Source organism: Lactuca sativa, chromosome 4 (assembly GCF_002870075.4).
Source record: "Lactuca sativa cultivar Salinas chromosome 4, Lsat_Salinas_v11, whole genome shotgun sequence".
Lineage (NCBI taxonomy): Eukaryota > Viridiplantae > Streptophyta > Magnoliopsida > Asterales > Asteraceae > Lactuca > Lactuca sativa.
The window spans coordinates 67,446,175-67,470,028 of NC_056626.2; the positions used below are offsets into that span (position 1 = coordinate 67,446,175).

Below are 23,854 nucleotides of genomic sequence, written 5' to 3' on the forward strand. Positions count from 1 at the left end.
ACCCTTATCTTGTTTAAAAATTTCTTTCTTTCTAAGTGCTTTCAAAATTCTTTTAGAAAACATTTTCCTTTTAAAAATCTTTTTATTTCCCCTTAGTTTGAGTTCAGATACACCCGAAAGTGTATCCGAATCCCTCAAACCAGGGCTCTGATACCAACTTGAAACGACCCAAAAATACGACCCAAAAATTTCGTTTTTCAACATAACCAAAAACCATAATCTGAGTGTCATATCATAAACCATACATGATGTATCTCAAAATAATAATAAAAACACTGTGCGGAAAACTGTATCATATCCATGTCATATAAAAATTAAGGACCAAATCAACTCCCAGGATAAAAGCTGAAGCTGTGGTGTGTGCGATGCCATCATCCCGAGCTCTTCCCTCTACAAGCGGGAGTACCTGAAACCAAAACTGAAACTATAAGCACGAAGCTTAGTGAGCTCCCCCAAGCTACCACATACCATACAGTACATATAAAACACATACTGGGCCTTGCCCACTGCATCAAACCGAGGTCTGGAACTAGCTGCATCGGACCGAAGTCCGGAACTGACTGGGACCTTGTCCCCTGCATCGGACCGGAGTTCGGAACTAACTGCATCGGACCGGAGTCCGGAACTAACTGCATCGGACCGAAGTCCGGAACTAACTGCATCGGACCGAAGTCCGGAACTGACTGATCATGACATAGCATATCACATAACAACTATTATATTCACACATACTGCATACTGCATCAGACCGAAGTCCGGAACTCATAACACAAATATGCTTGAATCACAAAGACGTCAAGCCAGCTAGCTACTACATCAAACTAAAGACCGGAACTACTGATAATTACACGGGCCGGCATTATGGCCGTAGACCCGTTCCTACTGAAGGGAAACTCACCTCGTGAACTGGCTGCTGAGTGAAAAGCTCTGAGGGCTAACTGCTGCTGCTCCGGTACCTCCCCGGCTACAAGTCCATAAACACACTTAATCAAATACTAAACACTGCACTGGGTAAAATGACTCTTTTACCTTTGGTCAAAGTCAACCCTCGGACAAAGTCAACCTACAGTTGACCTGACTCGCCGAGTTGGGCCGCCAACTTGCCGAGTCCCTGTTCTCATTCCTCGACCCTACTCGCTGCTACTCGTCGAGTATGGCATCGACTCGACGAGTACTCATTCGATCCAAGAACTCAGACAATCTTCATCCGACTCGCCGAGTCATATGAACAACTCGACGAGTTGTTCTTGAGTCTAAGAAGATTGCCTTGGACTCGCCGAGTTGTATGAACAACTCGCCGAGTCCCTCCAACACTGAGTCTACTCTCAACTCGCTGAGTCCACTCTCTAACTCACTGGATCCACTCGACACTGCTAGAAATGAAGGAATCGGGAACTCGCGACCCAACTCGCCGAGTCGTTCTTCCCGACTCGCCGAGTTGCCGCCATGCAACTGATTTTTACTCGATTTTGTTTGAATCCAACACATACAATTGATAGATCTGAGTCCAATAAGCTGATTTACCACGTAAAGTTTCCAACTTTACGTGTACAACCTCATGAATAAGGGAAATAAGGCTAAAAGATGCACAAAATGGGTAGATCTATGGTTAATATGCAAAGTAACTCCAAAAAGGCAGTAGATCTGGGCTCTACAACACCCAATCATTCAGATCTAAAGATATCTCGACTTATTAAGGCATTCATGCAAACATAAGGCTTGGAACAAGCATCAACTAGATCATAGGAGAGCTCTAATGGAGGTTTAAAGCATATAACAAGAGGGAAAATCCGAAAATACCTCAAATAACTCAGATTTGCCCTTGGATCTTTGCACTACACCTCTTCTCCTTGCTCCTTGCTTCTTCTCCTTCTTCAAACCTTCACAAAATGGCACAAAACACTTAGCTCACACAAGGGTGGATTAGGGTTCTTTCTCACAGTGTTCTCAGGGTGAGGGAGGCGAGAATGGGGCTATAAGGTGACTTAAATAGTGGGCAACCCGGGGATTTAGGGTTTCACCCAGACGGATGGACTCGCCGAGTCTCCGGCTCCCACGTGCTCGAAGTCGCGACCCTACTCGGCGAGTCAGGCTATGAACTCGCCGAGTCCCTCTAGCAAAACTTCAAAATAAATACCAAGGAATTACCATACCGGACACGGGTCGTTACAATTTATTGATTGGTTCAGAACTATTCTCGTATTCTCAACCTTTTAGGTGTTCTTATTTGATCTTACTCTTCCATAACTAATGATGACACATGTTAGAAAATCCATGAAATCCACAAGGCACAAGATGCGTAAAAGGGTCTTTTTAAGCATTAATTAAAGCTCTAAATCACATTCAATTAAATGTGTATGCTACAAAAAGTACGTGGGTTTCAGACTTTGTGGAGCTAATTGTTAGGTGTTGTTTGTTTTTTCTGAGGCAAAATGTCTGCAGCCTGCGGACCACATCTGTAGACCTCTGCAGTAGAAGAGGTGGACCAAACGTCTGCAGTCTGAAAAAAGAAGACTGTTTGTTTTTTTAACATCTGCGAGCTACTAAAATAAACTGAAATCTAAATAAACTGATTGTTTTAAACTTCAAAGTGATTTTCTAATATTTTTGTGACTTTATTATAAATAATTAACGAATCTATATCAATTTTTATTTATTATTGTATAAAAAATAAAAATAAAAATAGTATGAATTAATGTATATAGTTGATAAAAACCAACTTTGATTGCAAAGTTATAACTAAACATTATAATTAGTAATCAAAAAATTTGATACATAAATAGATGGAAATAAACTTTAATTTTTTCAATTAAATCCATTAAAAACGTATCATGCATATTTTCTCGAGAAATTAACGATACTGTATTAAATAATGTTTTACAAAATTTGGCAAAAAAATATAAGAATATATTATGATTTTTTTTTCATATTTATATAAAAAACTTCAACGATTATTATTGTAATAAATCTTTATTTATAAATTTGTCAAAAATATCAATGTTTGTATCGTCAAACATTTTTTTTTAAGTTTTGTAATTTTTTTTTTCAAATTGTTTATTATTAATAAAGTTGGAAAAAATATAACTTAAAAAAAATAAACATATATATGTTTTTTTAAGCTAGAATATGTCTGAAGATGTTAGAAGACTCTGGCCCACATCTGCACCCAGAAGAGGGCTCACAGACATTTTTAGCTCAGCCGTCTTCAAAAAAGACAAACCGTCTGCGAAGACTAATGTCTGCGCATAGTCTACACGGCACAAATAGAAGAGATCACGCATATATGCACACAAAAAAACAAACACTACTTAAATGAACGAATGTTGTTAAAAAAAAAACAAAAAAAACGTCTTTTACTTCCATTTCTCCTTTATGGACACCTCACTCTGTGGATATATGTTTTTAACTGGTGCTTAGTCACGATACTTTTTCTACTCATGCCACGTATATACATGTTCACCATTTCCTATCTCAATTTATTCACCGTATGCACATAGGAATCACCAATTCTACACTCTAATCGTTATATATATATATACTAGGTTATAACCCGTGGAAACCACGGGATATAAGTTAGAAATTTTATATAGTAAAAAAAAATTAATAAATATACAAAAACATTTGATTGTGGATGGTAAGTAAGTACAATTTTATTTGATTTAAAAAAATAAACATAAATGTTCAACATAGATTTTGAAATACTTCCTTGAACACAACATTGGAAGTTTTATTAGTCAAATTACCATCCTTATCTAAAATCAATAACTTCAGTCCTTCTCTACTCTTTACTCTAGATAAAGCAACGTATAACTGACCGTGTGAGAAAACCGGTTCTCGCAAAAACAACCCAACCCTTTTTAACGATTGGCCCTGACTTTTATTTATGGTCATAGCAAAACAAACCGCTAGGGGAAATTGTCTCCTTTTGAACTTATATGGAATTTTGTTGTCTGAAGGTGTTAAAGACAACCTTGAAATAAAAACTCGATGTCCAATGTTACTTCCAGTTAAGACCACTGTTTCTATGATGCGATTACCCAATGATACGACCTGAAGTCTAGTACCATTACATAACCCATTTTTCTGGTCGATATTTCTTAGTAACATAACCGGAACACCGACCTTTAAAATCAACTTATGGTTTGGCAAACCGGAGATTTTAAGTCCATTTAGAACATCAGGTGAATATAAACTCTCATCAAATTGATCGTGAAGAAACTCTGTTTGGCAGATGCTATCTGAACTGAGGTATTCTTTTTCTTCTCCAGGAAACGATGAAAGCAGACGATCATTTATTTCTTGTACAACTTCATTTTTCGGTGCAAGTATTGATCTTTCTTCAAAATATTTGGGATCGTTCAAGTTGTCAAGAAGTGATGGATATACAAACTCAATTAATGAACCGATAGGATCAGAAGATTGAGTAATAAGAAGATCTTCAGGAATACGGATAACTGCATCACCATCATTAGAACCACCAGCATTTCCCTCTCCTATATCCAAGAGCCAATTTGCAAATAACCTTGTTTGTTGTATTTCAGACGGATCTTTTCCAACAGTCAACCTCATGTTCTTCGTTAATTTCAAAACTTTGCAATTTGTCCATATATATGATGAACTTAACGACGCGTTGACAATTTCTTGTCTGCTACCATTAGGAACAACCGGTAGAATCTGTCTAAAATCACCTCCAAATACGATTACTTTACCTCCAAACGGGATATGTGAGTTCCTAACGTTCCCAAAACTTAAAACATCCCTTAAAGTGCGATCCAATGCTTCAAATGCATGCTTATGAACCATCGGTGCTTCATCCCAAATAATTAGCGATGTTTGTTTTAGTAATTTGGAGGCATCACTGTCTCGATTGATAGAACAAATTGAATTTTCAGTAAGATTTAATGGAATACCAAAGCGAGAGTGTGCTGTTCTACCTCCGGTTAGTAACAAAGAAGCAATACCACTTGAAGCAACAGTCAAAACAATTTGACCTTTAGATCTGATAGTTGTTGATAAAGTCTTCCAAAGAAAGGTTTTGCCAGTTCCACCATAACCATAAACAAAAAACACACCTCCTTTATTATCTTCAATTGCTGCCATTACATCATCAAAAACACCTCGTTGTTCATTTGTTAATGAAACAATTAGTGTCTGAAATTCGTTTTGAAGACTTGTGATGTCATAAGATAACTCTTCAGCAATCAAACGATTATTAGAAGAAGACACACAATCAAAATCTGGGTAAGGCATGCCTTGGAAGTTCTTGAGGGTGGAATTGTTACGAAGTAGAAATGATTCAATCTCAAACAAAGTCAAGTTCTTCAATTGATGATTAGTAAGGGATAAATCTGTAGAATGGTAAATATAAACTTAGAAAAAAAAATACAAATATATGGTTTATATAAAAAAATGTTAAAGTAATAAAACCTAAGTATTATACCAGGAGACTTTAACCGGCGTCGTTGATTGTAAAGAATTCCATCAGAAAGGTATTCCCATGTATTTTCCCAAACAAATATTGGTCTTCCCAAACTTTCAGAGATCAACATCATTGAAAATAATGACCGTAGGTAATAACCAGTACCTGAATGGCTTGCTTCTTTAATAGCTTCAATATACTCTTTATCATCGTCTAGAAGCCCTAAAGCGTAACATGCATCTCTAAAAGTAGGACATATTTCTCGATTTACTGTTCGGATATCTTCAAAAGATGTTGGACCTCTGACCTTGTTTAAAAGAATTCTTAAGAAATATGCTTCACCAAGTTTAGGCGAAACCGCATGAATTCTCCCAATTGAAAATCCTACTTCCCTTGGTTCCCAATTCCGTGAATTAGCTTTCCACACAAACTTTGTCGGGAATTCAACATAAGTAAGATCTCGGGCTTGTTTATAGATCTTGTTACACTCAAGCCAAGATGTGAACATTGAAGATGCAACAGACGGTTTGTCAAGGATATTCTCGATATCATCATCTGGATCAAAAACAACTTGTTGTTGATCAGGAAGATGAAAAGGAAGCCTAACCACAGAAGGATACCTATAATGAATATCATAACCAAAAATTCGCCATGATGCTTCACATGCAGATATATATCTACAATCATAATACTCTTTGATTTCGTCTACTGAATTATCAGTAGCACTTTCATTGTTCGATTGTATGACAGCAAGTATAGCTCTGTCAGGACCTTTATTGATATATTTGAATAAATATTTTATAGAACCAGCTTGATTGCACCACTCGACATTAATGTGTCCTTGATATCTTTTCAAAAGGTCTTTGTTATAAGCAACAACATGTCTGTTATCCAATTTGACACCAGACTTTTCAACAAAACATCCATCATTTCGTCTCCTATATATCGGAAAACCGTCTTCATCGGCTGAAGTTTCATTGGAGAATTTTTTCGGAAAGTTTTTTGAACACTTGTTATCAACCATGCATGGACATTTCATATTTTCAGCACCACAAGGACCATGCATCATGAACTCACTCACAAGTGAATACAAATCAGGATCTTCATTAATGTTTGGAATCTCGGCCGAAATATAGTTATCAATTTGTTCAACAGTACGGAGTTTGTCATCGGAGTGCAAAAAGAGACATATATGACTATGAGGCAGTCCGCGCTTTTGAAACTCGATTGTATAAACAACTATAATTTTTTTTAAGAAAAGTAAAATAAAAAAAATAAAAAATGTCAGTAATGTAAATAGATAATAAAAAGATAAATATTAAATGAAATGTAATAATTTTGTTAAGTATGATAGTATTTATACTATAAATATGAAGATGGTAAAATTGAAATGTTAAAATCAGACATACCTCCTTTAACTTTTCCGAATAATTTTTTCTCTCGCAAGTCTTTAATCATTGCATCAAGCTTTATTTTAAATATCCTACATAGAATATCTGGCCTGTCTTCAGGTTTGAGATTTGTGTCTTTAAGAAACCTTTTGATTTCAGGCCATTTTGGATTGCATGTTATAGTTATAAAAAAATCTGGATATCCAAACCATTTACAAAGGGACATAGCATCCAAATAGTTCTGTTGCATGTAACGTGCACCACCAGTAAAAGAAGAAGGTAAGATAACACGTTGTCCAGTGTTGGAAAAAGTTGTCTTCCCTTGATGTTGTACGTTGCGAAGATGTTCGTAGGATGCACATCTAAGATTTTTTTGTTTTTTTCGTACGAAAAAAAGTCTCTCGCTTTCGATCATTGTATAAGCATCAACCAAAAATTGTTGGAAAAGCCTTCTTGAATTAAGGATTAATGAGAAGCTATTAATCCTATCTTGAATTCTGTAAGCAAAAAATTCTCTCATTGTACAGTTAGGGCGCTTGCTGTTGGTTGAACTTGTTAGACCTCGATGAAGGATGTCTACTCTATACCCATCATCACCATATGGAAAGAGTAATGGATACTGAAGAGGCAGATAAGAAGGATGTAATTCACTAATACGTTGAAGAGAGCCCGATGAATTTTGTACAATGATATCTCTATTTTGAAAAGAATCATCAATGTCTCCAACAATTAGAGCAGCAACTTCAGATGCAGACGGTAAATTATATGTCCTTCCATCTTGTATCCTTTTTCCAATAAGGCGTAACTTAAGGTCAATGTGAGGATTATCATGGAAACAATCTCTCACCATCCTATAAGTTTGAACCAACACATTATTTGAATCCAACATAACTTTCAAATCGTGTATAATTTGAAGATCAACTGAATCACCAGTTGATGTAGATGCATCTTGTTGTCGACTGCAAATAAAATGTAATTTAAATGTTAATAGTTGTAATGAAAAATATTGAAAATGTATAAATATAATTTTGATATGTCTAAATATGTACCCAAAAATTGTTTGCCTATTTGACTCCTCATTATCGGTGTCATATATGTATAACTGAGAGAATTTTGGTTTAGCTCCATTTGAGGGTAACAAACTTCCAATTCTATGATAATTTTGACCGCCAAGTCTGAATATGAATGGAGCTTTTCCACTGTTAATGGATGCATCAACTTTCCCACCCATTGAGGTAAATGAGAACATTGAATTGTAACGACGAATGTTGTTAATAAAGTACTTGGATTTAGAATCTGTTGAACGAAAAAGATTTAGGTAACTTGGTGGTGCTTTTTTAGAATCTGGCAACTCAACCTTGCCATAACCACAACATAGTGAAAAACTTGTATTTTGTTTATCTTTTCCTCTAATAGATTCAGCTGTCCATAACTTTGCATTACATATTTGACATACAACATTCTGATCACCATGATCAATGTAATCTGTTTAAAAAAAATCAATGTCAAATATAACAATCTATGTAGCTGTAACCATTGCATAAATTTAAGATAATAATAAATTCAAATAACTTTTTTATTGTGATGGTTACCTTTTGATACACCTTTAGCTATGTTTGCATGGGTATGTTGATCATTAACTTCTCCGTGTATTGTAAAGTCAAACATAGGAATTGCGGATATGTTGGTAGGCTTCCTTTTTAATTTCTGGGTTCGTCTTGTTAAATTATCAGAAGAAGAAGGTTGAATTATAGTCGAGGAGTCGAGGGATTGCATGCCATTGGAAAAGAAAGAGTGATGTCTGTTATTTGATATTGGTGTTTGGATGTTATTACAAGAACTATATATGCCTGTAAAAAACGTTAAAAGAATTAGACAGTATAATTTTTGGTAGAATTTTTATACACTTAATGAATTACATAAATAATAAGTGGTAGAAAATTACTCATACTATTGGAAATGTTAGATAATGGTGTTCTAACATTTCGAATTGAAGAAGGAGATTGTAAGCTTCTTTGTTGATATGAAAACGATTTATAGTTACTTGTATTTTCGTTACCAACATTTTTTGAGTTGTTTGAAGGTAGAAAGTTTCCACAAGCATTGCACATTTCTGTTATACAATATAAACATTTGTTAAAAAAATATATAATTATCTATATGAATTCAAGGTATGAAAAGAAAATATATATATATATATATATATATATATATATATATATATATATATATATATATATATATATATATATATATATAAGAAATGGAAAACGATTACCGTGTATGTGCACGTTGAAAACATTAGAATTATAGGGACTTTGAATAATTGATGCGGTAGAGATTCCTTTGGATTTTCTATTATCCAAATATAACTTTCTAATCTTTCTTCTCTGTCTAGCATAATTATAATACATGTCCATTCGTTCTATAAAACAAAAGTAACGAAACGATCAGAGATTGATATGTAATTTGTTCATATAATAAAGTCGAAAATAGTAAAAGTTCGATAGTAGGTTGTAAAAAATGAGTCATACCATTCGAAATGTTAGATAATGGTGTTCTAACATTTAGAATTAAAGAAGGAGATTGTAAGCTTCTTTGCTGATTTGAGAACGATGTATAGTTGCTTGTATTTTCTTTACGAATATTTTTTGAGCTCGTTGAAGGTAGCGGTTGTCCAGAAAGATTGCACATTTCTGTTATACAATGTAAACATTTGTTAAAAAAATATGTAATTATTTATAAGAAATGAAGGTATGAAAACCGATTACCATCGATGTGCGTTTTGAAAACATCTAAATTATATGGACTTTCAACGGTTGATGCGTTGGAGATTCTTTTGGATTTTCTATTATCCATATATAACTTTCTAATCTTTCTTCTCTCTCTAGCATAATTATAATACATGCTCATTCGTTCTATAAAACAAAAGTAAGAAAGACGATAATAATATTACAATAAAATTTATTCAAAATATAATGAAAAATATTAAATGTTTGAAGATATATAAAACGATTTATAAATAGTTTTAAGAGATTGATATGTAATTCGTTGGTATAATAATCTTGAAATCAGTAAAAGTTTGATAAAAAAAAAACTAAATTGATACTATCACCATTCTGTTTCCTGTTTAAAACATGTACGGTTGATGAATTATCCGGGACTGAAGTAGAAAAATAAGTTTTGGATTTTTTTTTATCCAAATATATTTTTCTAAGTCTTCTCTTTTCTTTAGCATGAGTATAGTCCATATTATTCGTTAAATCTGCAAAAAAAAAAAAAAAAAAAAAAAACAGTATTTAAATGTTAAAAAAGATTATATATACATGTAAATATGTTATAAGAATATATGGACAGTTAAATAATCATAATAAAAAAAAATTAAATTGGATTATGCAAAACAAATTGTTATTATTATAATTATTTTTGCATATAATATCATATTTGTTAATTAATAACATATATGAAGTTCTCGTTTTAAAAGTATTAATCTCCATAGTTATAAAAAAAAATGTAAACGTGAATGCACATATTACATATTACATATATTAAATAAATCAGTTTTTCCATATAGATACAACATTTAGTATTATTATAAAGTTATTATAAAGTTATGTGGCTCACTCAAAACATATATTGACAAACAAAAAACTCCGACAGTCAAAGAAGAAACCAACGCAAAACGAAGATGTAGACGGTAGCAACGGTGGCCGAATGTGAAATCGTTGAGTCGGTTTGTGCTACGCGAATAACAGGGTTCGTAATTGCATACTCGATCCGACTTTTTGTGGTAAAAATTAACAATTAGGTATGAATAATGAGTTTTTTTTTTCAACCTAATGTGCCGATTTTGGTTTTCAAAGAGAATGAATAGATAGTATAAAAGAAAGATACCTGGATGGAGGTCGAAATCTGGATAAAAGGTGTTCAAGAATCCCGTACTACTAATCTTGAAAGACGTTTGAAGAAGAGGAATCAAGGTAAAACCTAATTCTCATTTTTTTTGAAGAAGATGCAGATATAATTGTTTAAATAGATTGAAGATTTTTTGTTTACCAAACTGTTTAGGTGATTTAAGTTGAATTTCGAAATTTGAAATTTCAGTGTTAATTTGCGTAAATTTCAAAATACAAGATGTGAAATTTTGGTTTTATATTAGATTTCCCGCTTATGTGTTTTATCATGTCTTTTGAAATTAACAAATATGACGAATTTTTCTTCTATAAGTCAGTGTTCATATTAAGGGGGAGTATAAAATGTAATAAAAGCAAACAATTATAATTGAGTATAATAACAACTTTAATTATATGTTTGTTTCTTAGGGTTAGGATGCATGTTTGTTTGCATTAGGTTGAGAAGAAACCATCACAGTACAAGTTTAAACAAAAAACTTTGTAGTTCACAAATTTCCATACGTATAGCTTTTTATTGTTAAGGTATCAAATAAGGTTTTCTTTAGGCTTTAGATAAGGTTTTTCTTGTTAAGTTATTTGTTAGACAAAACAGAAAAAAAAAAGTAATTTAAAGACTAAAATACCCCTGGGACCAATTTCTGTGAAACACAACCTTGAAAATGTCACCCATCTGCCCAAATTGCCCTCCAGAAAAAACAAAAGTAAAAAAAAAAATTAATAAACACAAAAGTAGGATGCTATTATATGCAATAAAAAATAAAGAAAAACAAAAAAAAACAAATATGTTTCAAGTTTAAGAAAAATAAAAGGACAAGAGTGATATTTAGTGGTGGAACTTTCAAAATCAAATAGCATATATAACAAAACTAAAAACAAAAAAGTAAATTAAAGACTAAAATACCCTTGGGACGATTTAATGTCCAACACAAATTATTAGTTTACTGAGTAATGTGATGTGACTAAAAATCACGAAAATAAACAAAATAGTAAACATAATCGATTCCACTAAAAAAACTTTTAATTTATCTTATGATTAATTACATAAAGTACTTATGAATTATGTATTGATAAATAAGTTATTTGTTAGACAAAACAGAAAAAAAAAAAAAAAAAGTAATTTAAAGACTGAAATACCCTTGGGACCAATTTCTGTGAAACACAACCTTGAAAATGTCACCCATCTGCCCAAATTACCCTCCAGAAAAAACAAAAGTAAAAAAAAAATTAATAAAAACAAAAGTAGGATGCTATTATATGCAATAAAAAATAAAGAAAAACAAAAAAAAAAAACAAATATGTTTCAAGTTTAAGAAAAATAAAAGGACAAGAGTGATATTTAGTGCTGGAACTTTCAAAATCAAATAGCATATATAACAAAACTAAAAACAAAAAAGTAAATTAAAGACTAAAATACCCTTGGGACGATTTAATGTCCAACACAAGAGTGGTATTTAGTTAAAAAGAGTTTATCTTCTGCTAAAAAGAGTTTAAAAATATATATGGATTAGTTTATTTGATAAGTTAATAAGTGGTATTTTAATATTTATGAAAAGTTTATTATATTTGTTAAAAAACCAAAAATGATATGAGTTTCTAATATATTAAAAAAAGTGCATGTATCATATCGAATAAACCTTTCTTTTCTTTTCTTTTTTTTTTTATATATTAAAAAAAGTGCATGTATCAATCTAAACACTAAAACTTGATTGTTACCATTGTCAAAAGTTATTTTAAATAAACTATCCCAAATGTCCCATCAATATTTTTAAGTTTTGGAGTCGAGCATCCTCTATTGACCATTATCGTTTAATTGATTCCGAGCTGATTGATAAAGTCGATAATTGTAGCATACAATGATAAACTCGATAATTGTAAGAAAGACATAAAATTTGATAACAAACATTTAGGGACACAAATATAGTCATATGAAAAGAAAATTAAAATAGTATTCAATATTAATTTTCAAAATACAATGTCAAATTACTTAGGAAATGAAAAAAAGAACATTCAATAAAATTAAAAAACAAAACCAAACATAAAAGTCTTAAAATGCATCAATGCAAAAGAGGAGTCAACTGTACTTTTCAAAGTACAACGTCATAATAAGTTATTAACCAAGTTTGAAGAATTATTAAAAACTTCATGGGAAGTTATAAATAAAGCTAAAGCAAAAAATGTTTCAAAAAATGTTTGTCTTGTTATTTTTCAACTTTTGGTATCAAAAGCTTGATCCCCTCTCCAGTTCCGGTTGAAAGACGCGGTGCTTTTGTTGATGACGAATTCGAATACTGTTCCACATCATACACTTCTTCAAACTTGCGTGTTAAATTCATCGAAGTACTTTTTACATTTTCAAAACTTGTTGGTGTCAAAATATTTTCGGTAGACGGTGTAACATTTTCATCCGAATGTGAAACCCAATCCTTAAAAAAAATGAAAACATACTATGTAAAAAATGAAGAAGTATACTTATAATGCATTATATTAGTGTTAAATTATACCTTGGTAAGTATTTTTTCCTGGGAATTGGAGTCGGATGGTCCATCGTTTAAAGACTCTAAAGTTGCAGGCTATAGATGTGACAATATATGTTTTATATGTCATATACGTGCAAATACTTTAAAATAATAGTAATTGGTATTTTAAATCTGCATAATAAATCCAAATAATAGTAAATGATAACCTGCAACTGAAGTAGCTTTCTCTCCAAACTCTCGATTATTTGCTTTTCCTCCGTTACCCTTGAGATTGTGTAGACACTATTTTGAAATTTCACATTGTATTTTGTGACACTAACTTTAAAAGCTAAATGCTTGTTTTTCAAAAAATTGAGTTCAGGAGGATATATGCCCAAACTGAATCCAAGCTGAAAAAATGGTAAAAATAACTATTACATTTGTAGTCGAACGGTAAAAACAAATAAATTTAAAAATGTATTGGTAATGTACCCTAGTATGTTTTTCTGCTAAATCTCTGGCTGAAATTCCCAAGAGCCCATATGCTTCCCGATCAAACATAGTTAAGATTGTAGAAGCAGAATCGTCTTGAACACAAACTGGAATCATGTATCTAAAAAAGAAAGTTTTAACAATTTCAAATTGTTTAATTAAGAAGAGGAAAACATAATTTTTTATTTAAAATTATTTAAAAAAAAAAACCTTGGGATAGGAACTTTAGTAGACTTAGTTTCACATCTTCATTGCAATCCGGAATTTCAACTGCCTTTACATGACAATCGGGACAACTTTGGTAACACCAAGGTTTGTCTTGGCGGATTCCTATTATAGTACCAACAATTATGAACTCTTCAACCTGCTTAAAAAAAACAAAGATGTTAAGAAACATAAACATTAATATATAAATATATGTTTGTATAGAAAGTAGGATGCTATTATAATAAGTTTACTTGATATATAAAAATGAACACAAAACAGAAAACAAAAAAATAAATTAAAGACTAAAATAACTCTGAGACGAATTTATGTCCAACACAACAAATAGCATATATATAAAGATGAACAACAAATTTTTTAAAAAAAATCACTTATATAAAAACTGATCCAAAACAGACAACAAAAAAGTTATTTTAAGACTATAATACCCCTGGGATGATTTTCTGTCCAACACAACAAATAGCATATATAATCTATAATAACTTTATTTGATATATAAACATGAACAACAAATTTCAAAAAAAAAAATCAATTTAATAAAAACTAAGCCAAAACAGATTACAAAAAAGTCATTTAAAGACTAAAATACCCCTGGGATGATTTTCTGTCCAACACAACAAATAGCATATATAATCTATAATATGTTTATTTGATATATAAAGATGACCAACAAAATTAAAAAAAAATCACTTATATAAAAACTGAAAGGCAAAAAATATAATAAAAAAGTGAATTAAACAGTTGAATATCCTTAGGACGATTTTCTGTCAAACACAACCATGAAAATGTCACCCATCTGCCCATTTTGCCCTCCAGAAAAAACAAAACTAATAAAAAAAAACAAAACAAAAAAGTAGGATGCTATTATATGCAAAAGAAAAAATAAACAAAAAAATTGGTTTACCTGGACAGGTTCTTTACTTTTGTAAATTGTCTTAACCTCATTATTTTTTAGGAAATCATCATTGAGTGAAACATGTTTTGTCCGAATCAAGCTGATGGTACCGGATAATTGTGAAGATTCATTATCCTTAGCCAACCTGATTAATATTTAATTATAAGAATATTATAGTATGATATAATGTCATATAATAAAAAAAACAAATGTTTATTATAAAGAAAGTAACCAACTTTTCAATAAGTTAAAAAAAATAAACATAAACGAAAGTAACCAACTTTTCTCTAAACTGTTTGATTTCATCAATATCAGTGTTGATGAAGACAGTTGTGACATCATAGTAACTTGCAACACCGATATTACCTATAGACAACATAATAAATGTTATAAAGATATTTATAATTTATAATAAGAAATAAATTGACAATTATTATGTGACAAACCTCTGTAATCATTTATTTTTGCAAACTGCACAATTATAACAACACAATCATCAGTGTTATGAGTGTCAAGATAATCAGAAACTTTGTTGGCAAAATGACCCCACAAAGTGACCTTAAGTAGTACACCACTGGAAAAAACACAAAATTATAGATTAGGTAATAAAAAATTATAATAAATAACAAATATTCAAAATGAAATTTTTCTAACTCCAAGTTTTTGAGCTCAAGATGGATTCTTTGCTTGTCTTTCTTCTGAGAGGGGATAATAGTAGTACGGGAGACAACCACGCCAATAACATCTATGAAATTCATTGTGGATAAATATAAAATTACTAAATAATGTTAGGTAAAGTATTAAATAATTAGAATTTATTAAATAAATGAAAACGTACCAACAGATCTTTGGGTTGGGATAACCTTGGAATTAATTTTCTGAAAATCAACAAAAGATAATCCAAAAACATTTTTCGGAAAATTAAGACTTTCCTTAAGTTCTGTTTCCCTTATGAAGGTTATTTTATTTGGAAGATCAGAAAAGATGGTAGATTTGGGATGTGGATTGTGTTTTGCAACAGATAGGGTGGTAAATTCATAAACGGATCCCTCACGAAGACTTTTTTCAAACTTATAAAATAAGTTTTGGAAAACATTAGCTTGAATTAGAGATCCCTAAACATTAAAGAAGACAACATTATCAAATTGTAATCATGTAAGATATTTATAAAAAATGAACGGTAAAATGCAATATATTTTTTGGAAAACAATAAGAATATACCTGTTCATCCAATAAAATCATTTCGATGGAGTACTTTTCGTTCTCATTAAATTTAGAATTGAGCGTCCATAACTTCAATACTTTGACTTTGATAGTGAAATCCGAATTGACTGGGTCAATGTCTTTTATGAATGTAATCTTTGAAGTAGCCATATCTGTAAAAATAATTTGAAAAGTCAATGAAATGACAATAAATTTTACAACTTGTATTTACTTTATCCCCTAAAAATTTAGTAATAGTATATGTAATATATAATAAGCTTAGTTTTTATATAAACATGAAAAAAAACCAGTTATATAAAAACTGACAGCCAAAAGAAAAAACTAAAAACTTAATTAAAGACTAATATACCCCTAAGACAATTTTCTGACAAACACAATAAATATCATATATAAGAATATAATAAGTTTATTTGATATATAAATATGAACAACAAAATTCAACAAAAAATTAGTTATGTAAACACTGAGAGCCAAAGAAGAAAACAAATAAGTCAATTATAGAGTAAAATACCCCTAGGACGATTTTATGTCCAACACAATAAATAGCATATATAACGAATAATAAGTTTATTTGATATATAAACAACAAAATAAAAAAAAAAAAAAAACAATCACTTATATAAAAACTGAGAGCCAAAACAGAAAACAAAAAAGTAAATTAAAAACTAAAATACCCTTTAGATGATTTTCTGTCCAACACAACAAATAACATATATAACAAAACTAAAAAAACAAAATAAAAAAGTAGGATGCTATTATATGCAAAAAATAATAATAATAATAATAATAATAAAAATAACTTAAAAATAACATAAAATCACCAAACTAAACTGAAAGATTTTCTGTCAAACAGAACCTTCAAAATGTCACCCAAAAGTAGGATGCTATTATATGAAAAAAAAAATAAACAAAAACAAAAAAAACAAATATGTTTCAATTTTAAGAAAAATAAAAGGACAAGAGTGATATTTAGTGCTGGAACTTTCAAAATCAAATAGCATATATAATAAAACTAAAAACAAAAAAGTAAATTAAAGACTAAAATACCCCTGGGACGATTTAATGTCCAACACAAGAGTGGTATTTAGTGCTGAAACTTTCAAAATCAAATAACATATATAAGAAAACTAAAAACAAAAAAGTAAGTTAAAGACTATAATACCCCTGGGAACATTTTATGTCGAACAAAAACATGAAGATCAAACTTCAAAGAACATCAAATAATATGAAAACACAAATTGCGAATAATCATTTAATTTAAAAAAAAAATAGCAAACATAGCTGCATTGGTTTTAATATATTTTCACAAAATGGTTTTATATTTTCAGTTATGATGATGAACTCACCAGATTTGTTATGTCAACAACGTGCAGAATGCAGATGCAGAAATCGTAATACTGAAGATGAGAATGGATGTTGAAGACAAGAATGCAGAATATAAACGGAGTTAATATATGAGTAAATTGGAATTCCTGATTTTTTGGGATTCATATAAATATTCAAAACAGTCAAAATAAGATAAGATATGCAGTGAATGAAATTGAACGTAAATTGATATTGTTTCCAAAACAACATGGATTTTTTTATTTGAAATTTGAATTTGGATGTTTATATGATCAGAAAATGATAAAGATGAAAAAAAATCGGGTTTTCTCCTAAACTTATGCAATTTATACGGTTTTTTTAATATTTGTTGTGTTTATTAAATTTTTAAATTTAGAAAATTTAGAAAATAGGATTTAAATGAATACATGACACGTGGCAAGTATGCATTGTAGAAAGGGGACATGTGGCCAATTATAGGTTTTGTTTATTAGAGGAGGTAGATATATATATATATATATATATATATATATATATATATATATATATATATATATATATATATATATTGAAGTCTAATTTAGTGAATTTAAATTTCAATCCCACTGTTGCTTCTAGACCTGGCAATGGGGCGGGTTTGAAGCGAATCGACCTTGATCCAAACCCTTTTAACAAATTTCAAAATCCGATTCAAACCCGCTCCGTAACCCGCAGAGTTTTGAATAATCAAACTCATACCCTTATCCACCGAATCAGCAGATATCCAAACCCGCCCCGTAACCCATACGTTTTTTGAATAATAAAACACATTTTACTTAAATCATAAAATCACATTTATTAAATAAAACTAACTTTTGATTTAGAAAACACATTATGTACTCGATGACTTTCTATTGGAATTAAAATCATTATTTTAGTTACTTCCTATTGGTTTTTGACCGTCGATTGCATTGATAGAGAATAGAAACTTCCTTCCGGTTGATAAATAACCTTATTGATTTATAAATGAAATTGGTGATTACATGATGAAATATAAATGAAATGAAATCATGAATCTTGGGAGAATAGTAGAAGACTGGAAGTCTAGAAGTTGAGTCCTTGACTCCTATGTAAAAATAATTTAGTCTTTGGCCATTTATCTTTGGATTTCTAATTGGAATTTAATGTAAACTTTCGGCAATATAAAATATAAATTTATATTTCTAAAATTTATATGGGGCGGGTTATAAACGGAGCGGATCGGTGTTGATCCATACCCGACCCTTTTAATAAAAGGGTTAGCGGGTACGGGTCGTTAACGGGTAAATAGATCAAAAACTATGCTCCAAACCCATATAATTGTTAAGGGTTTGGATCGGATCAGGGTCAAAACCCGCTCCATTGCCAGGCCTAGTTGCTTCACCTCTTAAACGACTAAACCCATACCCGCAAATTTCAATGTAGTTTTATACAACTTTAATATTTTAAATTTTAATGCATATAATGGATGTTTGGGATGTGCTAATCGGGGCTATTGGCATATCGCAAGCCCAAAATATTTGAAGTGCCTGCTCCAATTCTATTGATGTCATGTTATCATTAATTTATTAAGAATGTATTTTCAGGAAATTTTATATGGAAGAAGCAAAAAAAACCAAAATATATTAAAATAATCTCTAAATATTATTAAAAGAGAACCTTTAATTCTAACTTGAAGAAATCAGGATCATTGATTGCATTTCAATCATATATTTTCCATCATTGGATTATTTGCTGACATCATCTTTGTCATCCCTTTTATTTTTGTCCAAAATTTTTATAAAACATATATTATGTTTTATTTAAATTATAAGTCTATTAATCACAATTAAATCTCACCAAAAATAAAATGAATTAAATTAGGAATTCTATTAATAACAGTTAAATCTCACCAAAAATAAAATGAATTAAATTAGGAATTCTATTAATAACAGTTAAATCTCACCAAAAATAAAATGAATTAAATTAGGAATTCTATTAATGATAATTAAATCTCACCACAATAAAATGAAAAAAAAATGCCCCGTCTCATCCCTGATTACCAGTACCCCTACCCTCTCTCTCTCTTTTTACTTGACATAATTTATCTAACCTAAGTTTTGTAGAGAGGAAGAAAATGGGGAAAGAAGAAATAAAATATATGTTGGTTTCGATCTGTGTAGACTAGTCTTGTGTTCGATCATCATTAAAGAATGAGGAATGATATAGAGATAAATTTCTTTAGATTCTAATTTAGTTTAGTCATAGTTTAGATCCATTTTGGGTACGTTTTAGATTATATTTCTTTTATTATGTTTCAACTATGAAGTTCCAATCTATAAAACCTTTCGATTTTAGTTTAAATGTATAATGGTTACATTTTCTGAATTTGCTTCGATTTTTGTTCTTATGATTTGTATTGTTGATTTTTATTTTTTAAGTTATAGATATTTGGAGAGCAAACTGATGGACACAGCAACACCGCTACCTCTCATCCATTGTTTCAATTTGGAAGATATGTCCACTAGGTAGTGAATTTGTATATATCGATTTTCTTTTTTATTTTTACATTTTTGTATATTCATTTAGTCGATGATTTTTTATGGCTTACCAGGTCGTGAATGGAAAATATAATCGAGTCAATATCTATAGTGCTTTACCCATTCAATCCCTTATTGGATTTGGAGATGAAATTTAAACCCTTATACAATTGAGTGATCCACATATTCAACAACTTAGGAAAACCCAGTAATGATATGTGTTTTGATTTATTGTAAAAAAACATCTTTAAAAATACAAAGTGGGCAGTCAGAAATAAGTTATTACTTATCCTTTTTTTAATATTATAAAAAAACATCTTTTAGACTCAATAGCAAAGAAAATACAAAGTTTTAGTATACCATGTAAACAGATTACATCGATAAATCTTATTGGAAAATGTTTGGGATTGATTAATTTTGGTAAATTAGCAGGGTTTTTTTTTGGTTAACTTGTGTTGTCTAGGCATGCCGAGAAACATAGTAAGACCCTTGCTCAACCTTATTCTTTCGTTTAACCGGTTTGAATCTTCTTATTGAGTTTACTTTCTCAATGATAAATCGGTACACCCTACCTTCTTGAAAATAGGGTTGGTAACATTGTAAGTATCAAGGTTTTCTCAGCAATAAGAGAAGATATTAGTATAAAAGTTGCAATATAAACCATTTTTAATTATATAATAATAACTAAACACGGATATGCGAAAGATTATCTTTATAATTTAAATTGCAATATATAACATAAAAATCGTATCAAATTTTCATTATTCCATTCCATGCCTCACAAATATGTTTCTGGAATGGAATTACTTATTCTATTATCTTGCTTTTACGATTACCTATCCATTCCATTTCTTTGTTGTTCCATTCTTTACAACCTCACACATCTCAAAAAAGTAATTCAGAAATCCATCATACAATAGAAAATGTTTTATAAACTCCTATAAGGGAAGAAGAAAGATAAGACTAAATGAGTGTATGATGTTAATCTAATTATGATGTTCTCTAGTCTCTATTTGCATGTTTCTAGCTTGTTTGTAGTATTGTCTATAAAATATTGTTGTTATATTTGAAAGTTCATTTTAGCATTTTCATCTTTTTGTGTGTATATTTTAATCTTTCAGGTTTTTTTAAAGTATTTGAGGGACCGTTTCTGCTTGGGAGTGGGGTGAAGTCAAGGATCCTAAAACTGGAGGGTAGTTGTATTTAGAGTCACTTAAATATTGAAGATTTTTGTTGGCATTAATTTCAATAATCATATGTACCCTAGAAGAGATATCATAACCACAGTTTATTTTATATATATTTTTTTGTATATTTGTTAAATGTTGTTTAGGTGATGTCTACACAGTATTGGTATTTTTTTGACAAGTTATTACGCTATCTAACACCCCAATAATCTATAATATTTGTATAAGATGGTGACAATTATTATTTTTTTTATTGCAGCTTCTCTTCATATTTGATTATCCATTGTGGTTTGAGTTATGGAATTCTGCCACTGAGAGGATTTCACATTGTGGGGCGTTGGAATTAATTACAAAATGAGGCATGTTTTATATGCCTTTTTGGGTATTGATGGAAATGTTTAATTCTTGCTCATATAGATCGATAAGTAATTTACAATATGCTCTTTTAACCTTATATTAAGACCTTTTCTGGAAAAAATTGCTTTTACTATTGAACTTTGAAAAAAACAAAGTTCATATATAGCATCGTACTCTTAAAAAAAATGAATTTTTTGAATTATTTTTAGTTAATATGGAAAATTACATTTTTTGTATATTGAAGATCATTTAAAGGATTGTCTTCTAGAAAACAAAATATTCATTAATAGCATTAAACTTTGCAAAAAAGTTCATTAATAGCATCGTAGTTTCAGAAAATGACTTTTTCATATTCTTTTTGGCTAATCTAAAAAAGTTTTATTTTTATGTACATTAGAGCTCATTAATAGGATTTTTTGAAAACATTTTGTTAATGGAAAGTAAATTTTCATTTTCTTTCACATATAGACCATTTATGTAAAAAAATATTTCAAATATGGACAATTTATGTATTTTTGTTCACAAGTGAACCATTTATATAATATATAAATTTAAATGTTAATTAGTAGGTCATTAATATGACAATTTTCTAGGGAAAATTTGTTTTTAGTATTGAAATTTGCAAAAAAAAAAAAAAGAGTTTATTAACGGCATTATACTTTAAAAAAATATTATTTTGAAATATTTTTAGATGATATTGAAACGTTTCATGTTTTCCAACATTGAAGCTCATTTGTAGGACAATGTTTTGGAAGCGAATTTCTTTAATAACGTTAAACTTTGCAAAAAAAAATCATTAATAACATCGTACTTTTAAAAAATAACTTTTTTTGGAATTCTTTAACTGCAGGTAGATTCCTTGAATGCCTACCTTGATGAACATATATGGAGAAATCTTTTTGGAAAAGGATAAAATCCTGATATGACAACCCGAACCAGAAAAAGAAAAACCCAGTTTTGACTAACTCAATTTATTCAAAATCTTTATTCATTTTAGTAGCTTACACACCATTTAGATGCTCTCAAAATAGCATATGAATATGAAATAACTTCGAGATGTAATAAAGCTAAAATGTTAATTGACATGTTTTGTACTTTCTAATGATCATTACCAAGAAACATTTGAAAGATTTTTTTTACCATAAAGAATGTGATCAATATACAAATCAATGTTGCATATTCATAACCTAATGTTCTTAAGTTACTGTAATAAGGTCTTTCTGTAATAGTTGATTGGCCCTACCCAACTATCACATGCAAGTTAATGGATTTATGTTGTTCTAAATGTGTTAAAATGCTTCACTTAGGTGTTACTCGGCACATTGTCTGCGGACTATCCACATTGATTTCATGATTGAGAAGAACACATCACATCCACCAAGATCAAACCATCAACCATATTAGTGACCCCACTGAGATTATCAATGTAATTTGAGTAATCATCCAAAACAGACAATGAACTTTGAACTGTAATAAATCTAAAATCAATTCCTAAATTGTACATCAAACTTCCAACATTAAACCTTGAACATTTTCAATTAATGTTATCGAGTTGATATGCATTTGATTATTTAGGTATATAGTAAATTGTTTAGCTTCCCCTGTTGAATTATGACATGAATGTACAGTTTTACGTTTAACCGTAAACATGAGGCTTTAGTTTGGTTATCTAACTAATGATTTGGATCAGAAAAAAGCATTTGATGAGTGGATTCTTAAAATTAGTGAAGGTAACATTGGTGGCCCTAATGATGGTGAAGTTGAAGTTGAATTTCCAGAAAACGTTGTTGTTCGCTCTACAGGTGACCATATTCATTCAGTTGTATCCACCATTTATCCATAATTTAAAAACCATATTGATGATCCATCATATTTTCGAGATAAAGCTATTTTGGTACCTACAAATGAAGAATTCGATGCTACCAATGACTACATTTTAGGATTGATGAAAGATGAAGGGAAAACATATATGAGTTTAAACTCTTTATGTGAGATAGAGTTACCAGATTTTTTTGAGGAATCAATCTACTCTTTAGTTGTGTTGAATGGTTTTAAGGTGTCTATAATTTCCAACCATAAACTTACACAAAAAATAGGTGTTCCAGTCATGTTACTTCGTAATACCGAACAAACCAAATGACTATGCAATGGTACTAGGTTACATATTATTAGGATTGGAAGACATGTCATTGAAGCCTGAATCATATATGTTAGATTTTTCAACGAGACTACTTATATACCTTGCATGAAGTTAACTCCGTCTAATAAAAGAATTTCATTCTGTTTTTAGTGGAGGCAATTCCCCATAGTTGTTTATTTTGTTATGGCCATTAACAAAAGTCAATGACAATAATTATCAAATGTTGGATTATATTTGCGTAGGCGCGTCTTCACTCATTGTCAGTTATATGTTTTTTGTTTCTCGTGTCACAAG

At 30.3% G+C, this 23,854-nt stretch overlaps 2 protein-coding genes across 2 annotated transcripts; both read right to left on the minus strand.

Moving 5' to 3' along the window:
- Nucleotides 1-3,119: 3,119 nt before the first annotated feature.
- LOC111916104 (uncharacterized) lies at nucleotides 3,120-12,524 on the minus strand. Its single transcript, XM_052770895.1, has 12 exons — nucleotides 12,465-12,524; nucleotides 11,859-11,919; nucleotides 9,926-10,075; nucleotides 9,582-9,728; nucleotides 9,345-9,506; nucleotides 8,855-8,923; nucleotides 8,403-8,660; nucleotides 7,860-8,295; nucleotides 6,829-7,769; nucleotides 5,441-6,658; nucleotides 3,744-5,348; nucleotides 3,120-3,304 (listed from the first exon to the last, which is right to left on the minus strand). Exons 1-12 carry the CDS (start codon nucleotides 12,522-12,524, stop codon nucleotides 3,120-3,122), a joined length of 5,292 nt encoding a protein of 1,763 aa, XP_052626855.1.
- Nucleotides 12,525-12,742: 218 nt separating this feature from the next.
- Nucleotides 12,743-16,306, minus strand: LOC111916117 (replication protein A 70 kDa DNA-binding subunit C). The gene is made up of 11 exons (XM_052770896.1): nucleotides 16,014-16,306; nucleotides 15,631-15,907; nucleotides 15,447-15,537; nucleotides 15,239-15,366; nucleotides 15,074-15,158; nucleotides 14,802-14,937; nucleotides 13,897-14,036; nucleotides 13,673-13,793; nucleotides 13,408-13,590; nucleotides 13,226-13,294; nucleotides 12,743-13,147 (listed from the first exon to the last, which is right to left on the minus strand). Exons 1-11 carry the CDS (start codon nucleotides 16,164-16,166, stop codon nucleotides 12,923-12,925), a joined length of 1,608 nt encoding a protein of 535 aa, XP_052626856.1. The 5' UTR covers nucleotides 16,167-16,306; the 3' UTR covers nucleotides 12,743-12,922.
- Between the last annotated feature and the right edge of the window lie 7,548 nt (nucleotides 16,307-23,854).

Bases quoted from the DNA above. Each gene is read 5' to 3' on its own strand.
- LOC111916104 (XM_052770895.1), bottom strand. From the start codon at position 12,524: ATGGTCAATAGAGGATGCTCGACTCCAAAACTTAAAAATATTGATGGG. The intron at 9,507-9,581 runs GTAATCGGTTTT...ATTGTATAACAG, and splicing joins TTTCAAAACGCACATCGATG to AAATGTGCAATCTTTCTGGA. The intron at 8,296-8,402 runs GTAACCATCACA...TTTTTTAAACAG, and splicing joins AGCTAAAGGTGTATCAAAAG to ATTACATTGATCATGGTGAT.
- LOC111916117 (XM_052770896.1), bottom strand. From the start codon at position 16,166: ATGGCTACTTCAAAGATTACATTCATAAAAGACATTGACCCAGTCAAT. The intron at 15,908-16,013 runs GTATATTCTTAT...TTTAATGTTTAG, and splicing joins TGATTTTATTGGATGAACAG to GGATCTCTAATTCAAGCTAA. The intron at 15,159-15,238 runs GTTTGTCACATA...TGTTGTCTATAG, and splicing joins AAAAATAAATGATTACAGAG to GTAATATCGGTGTTGCAAGT.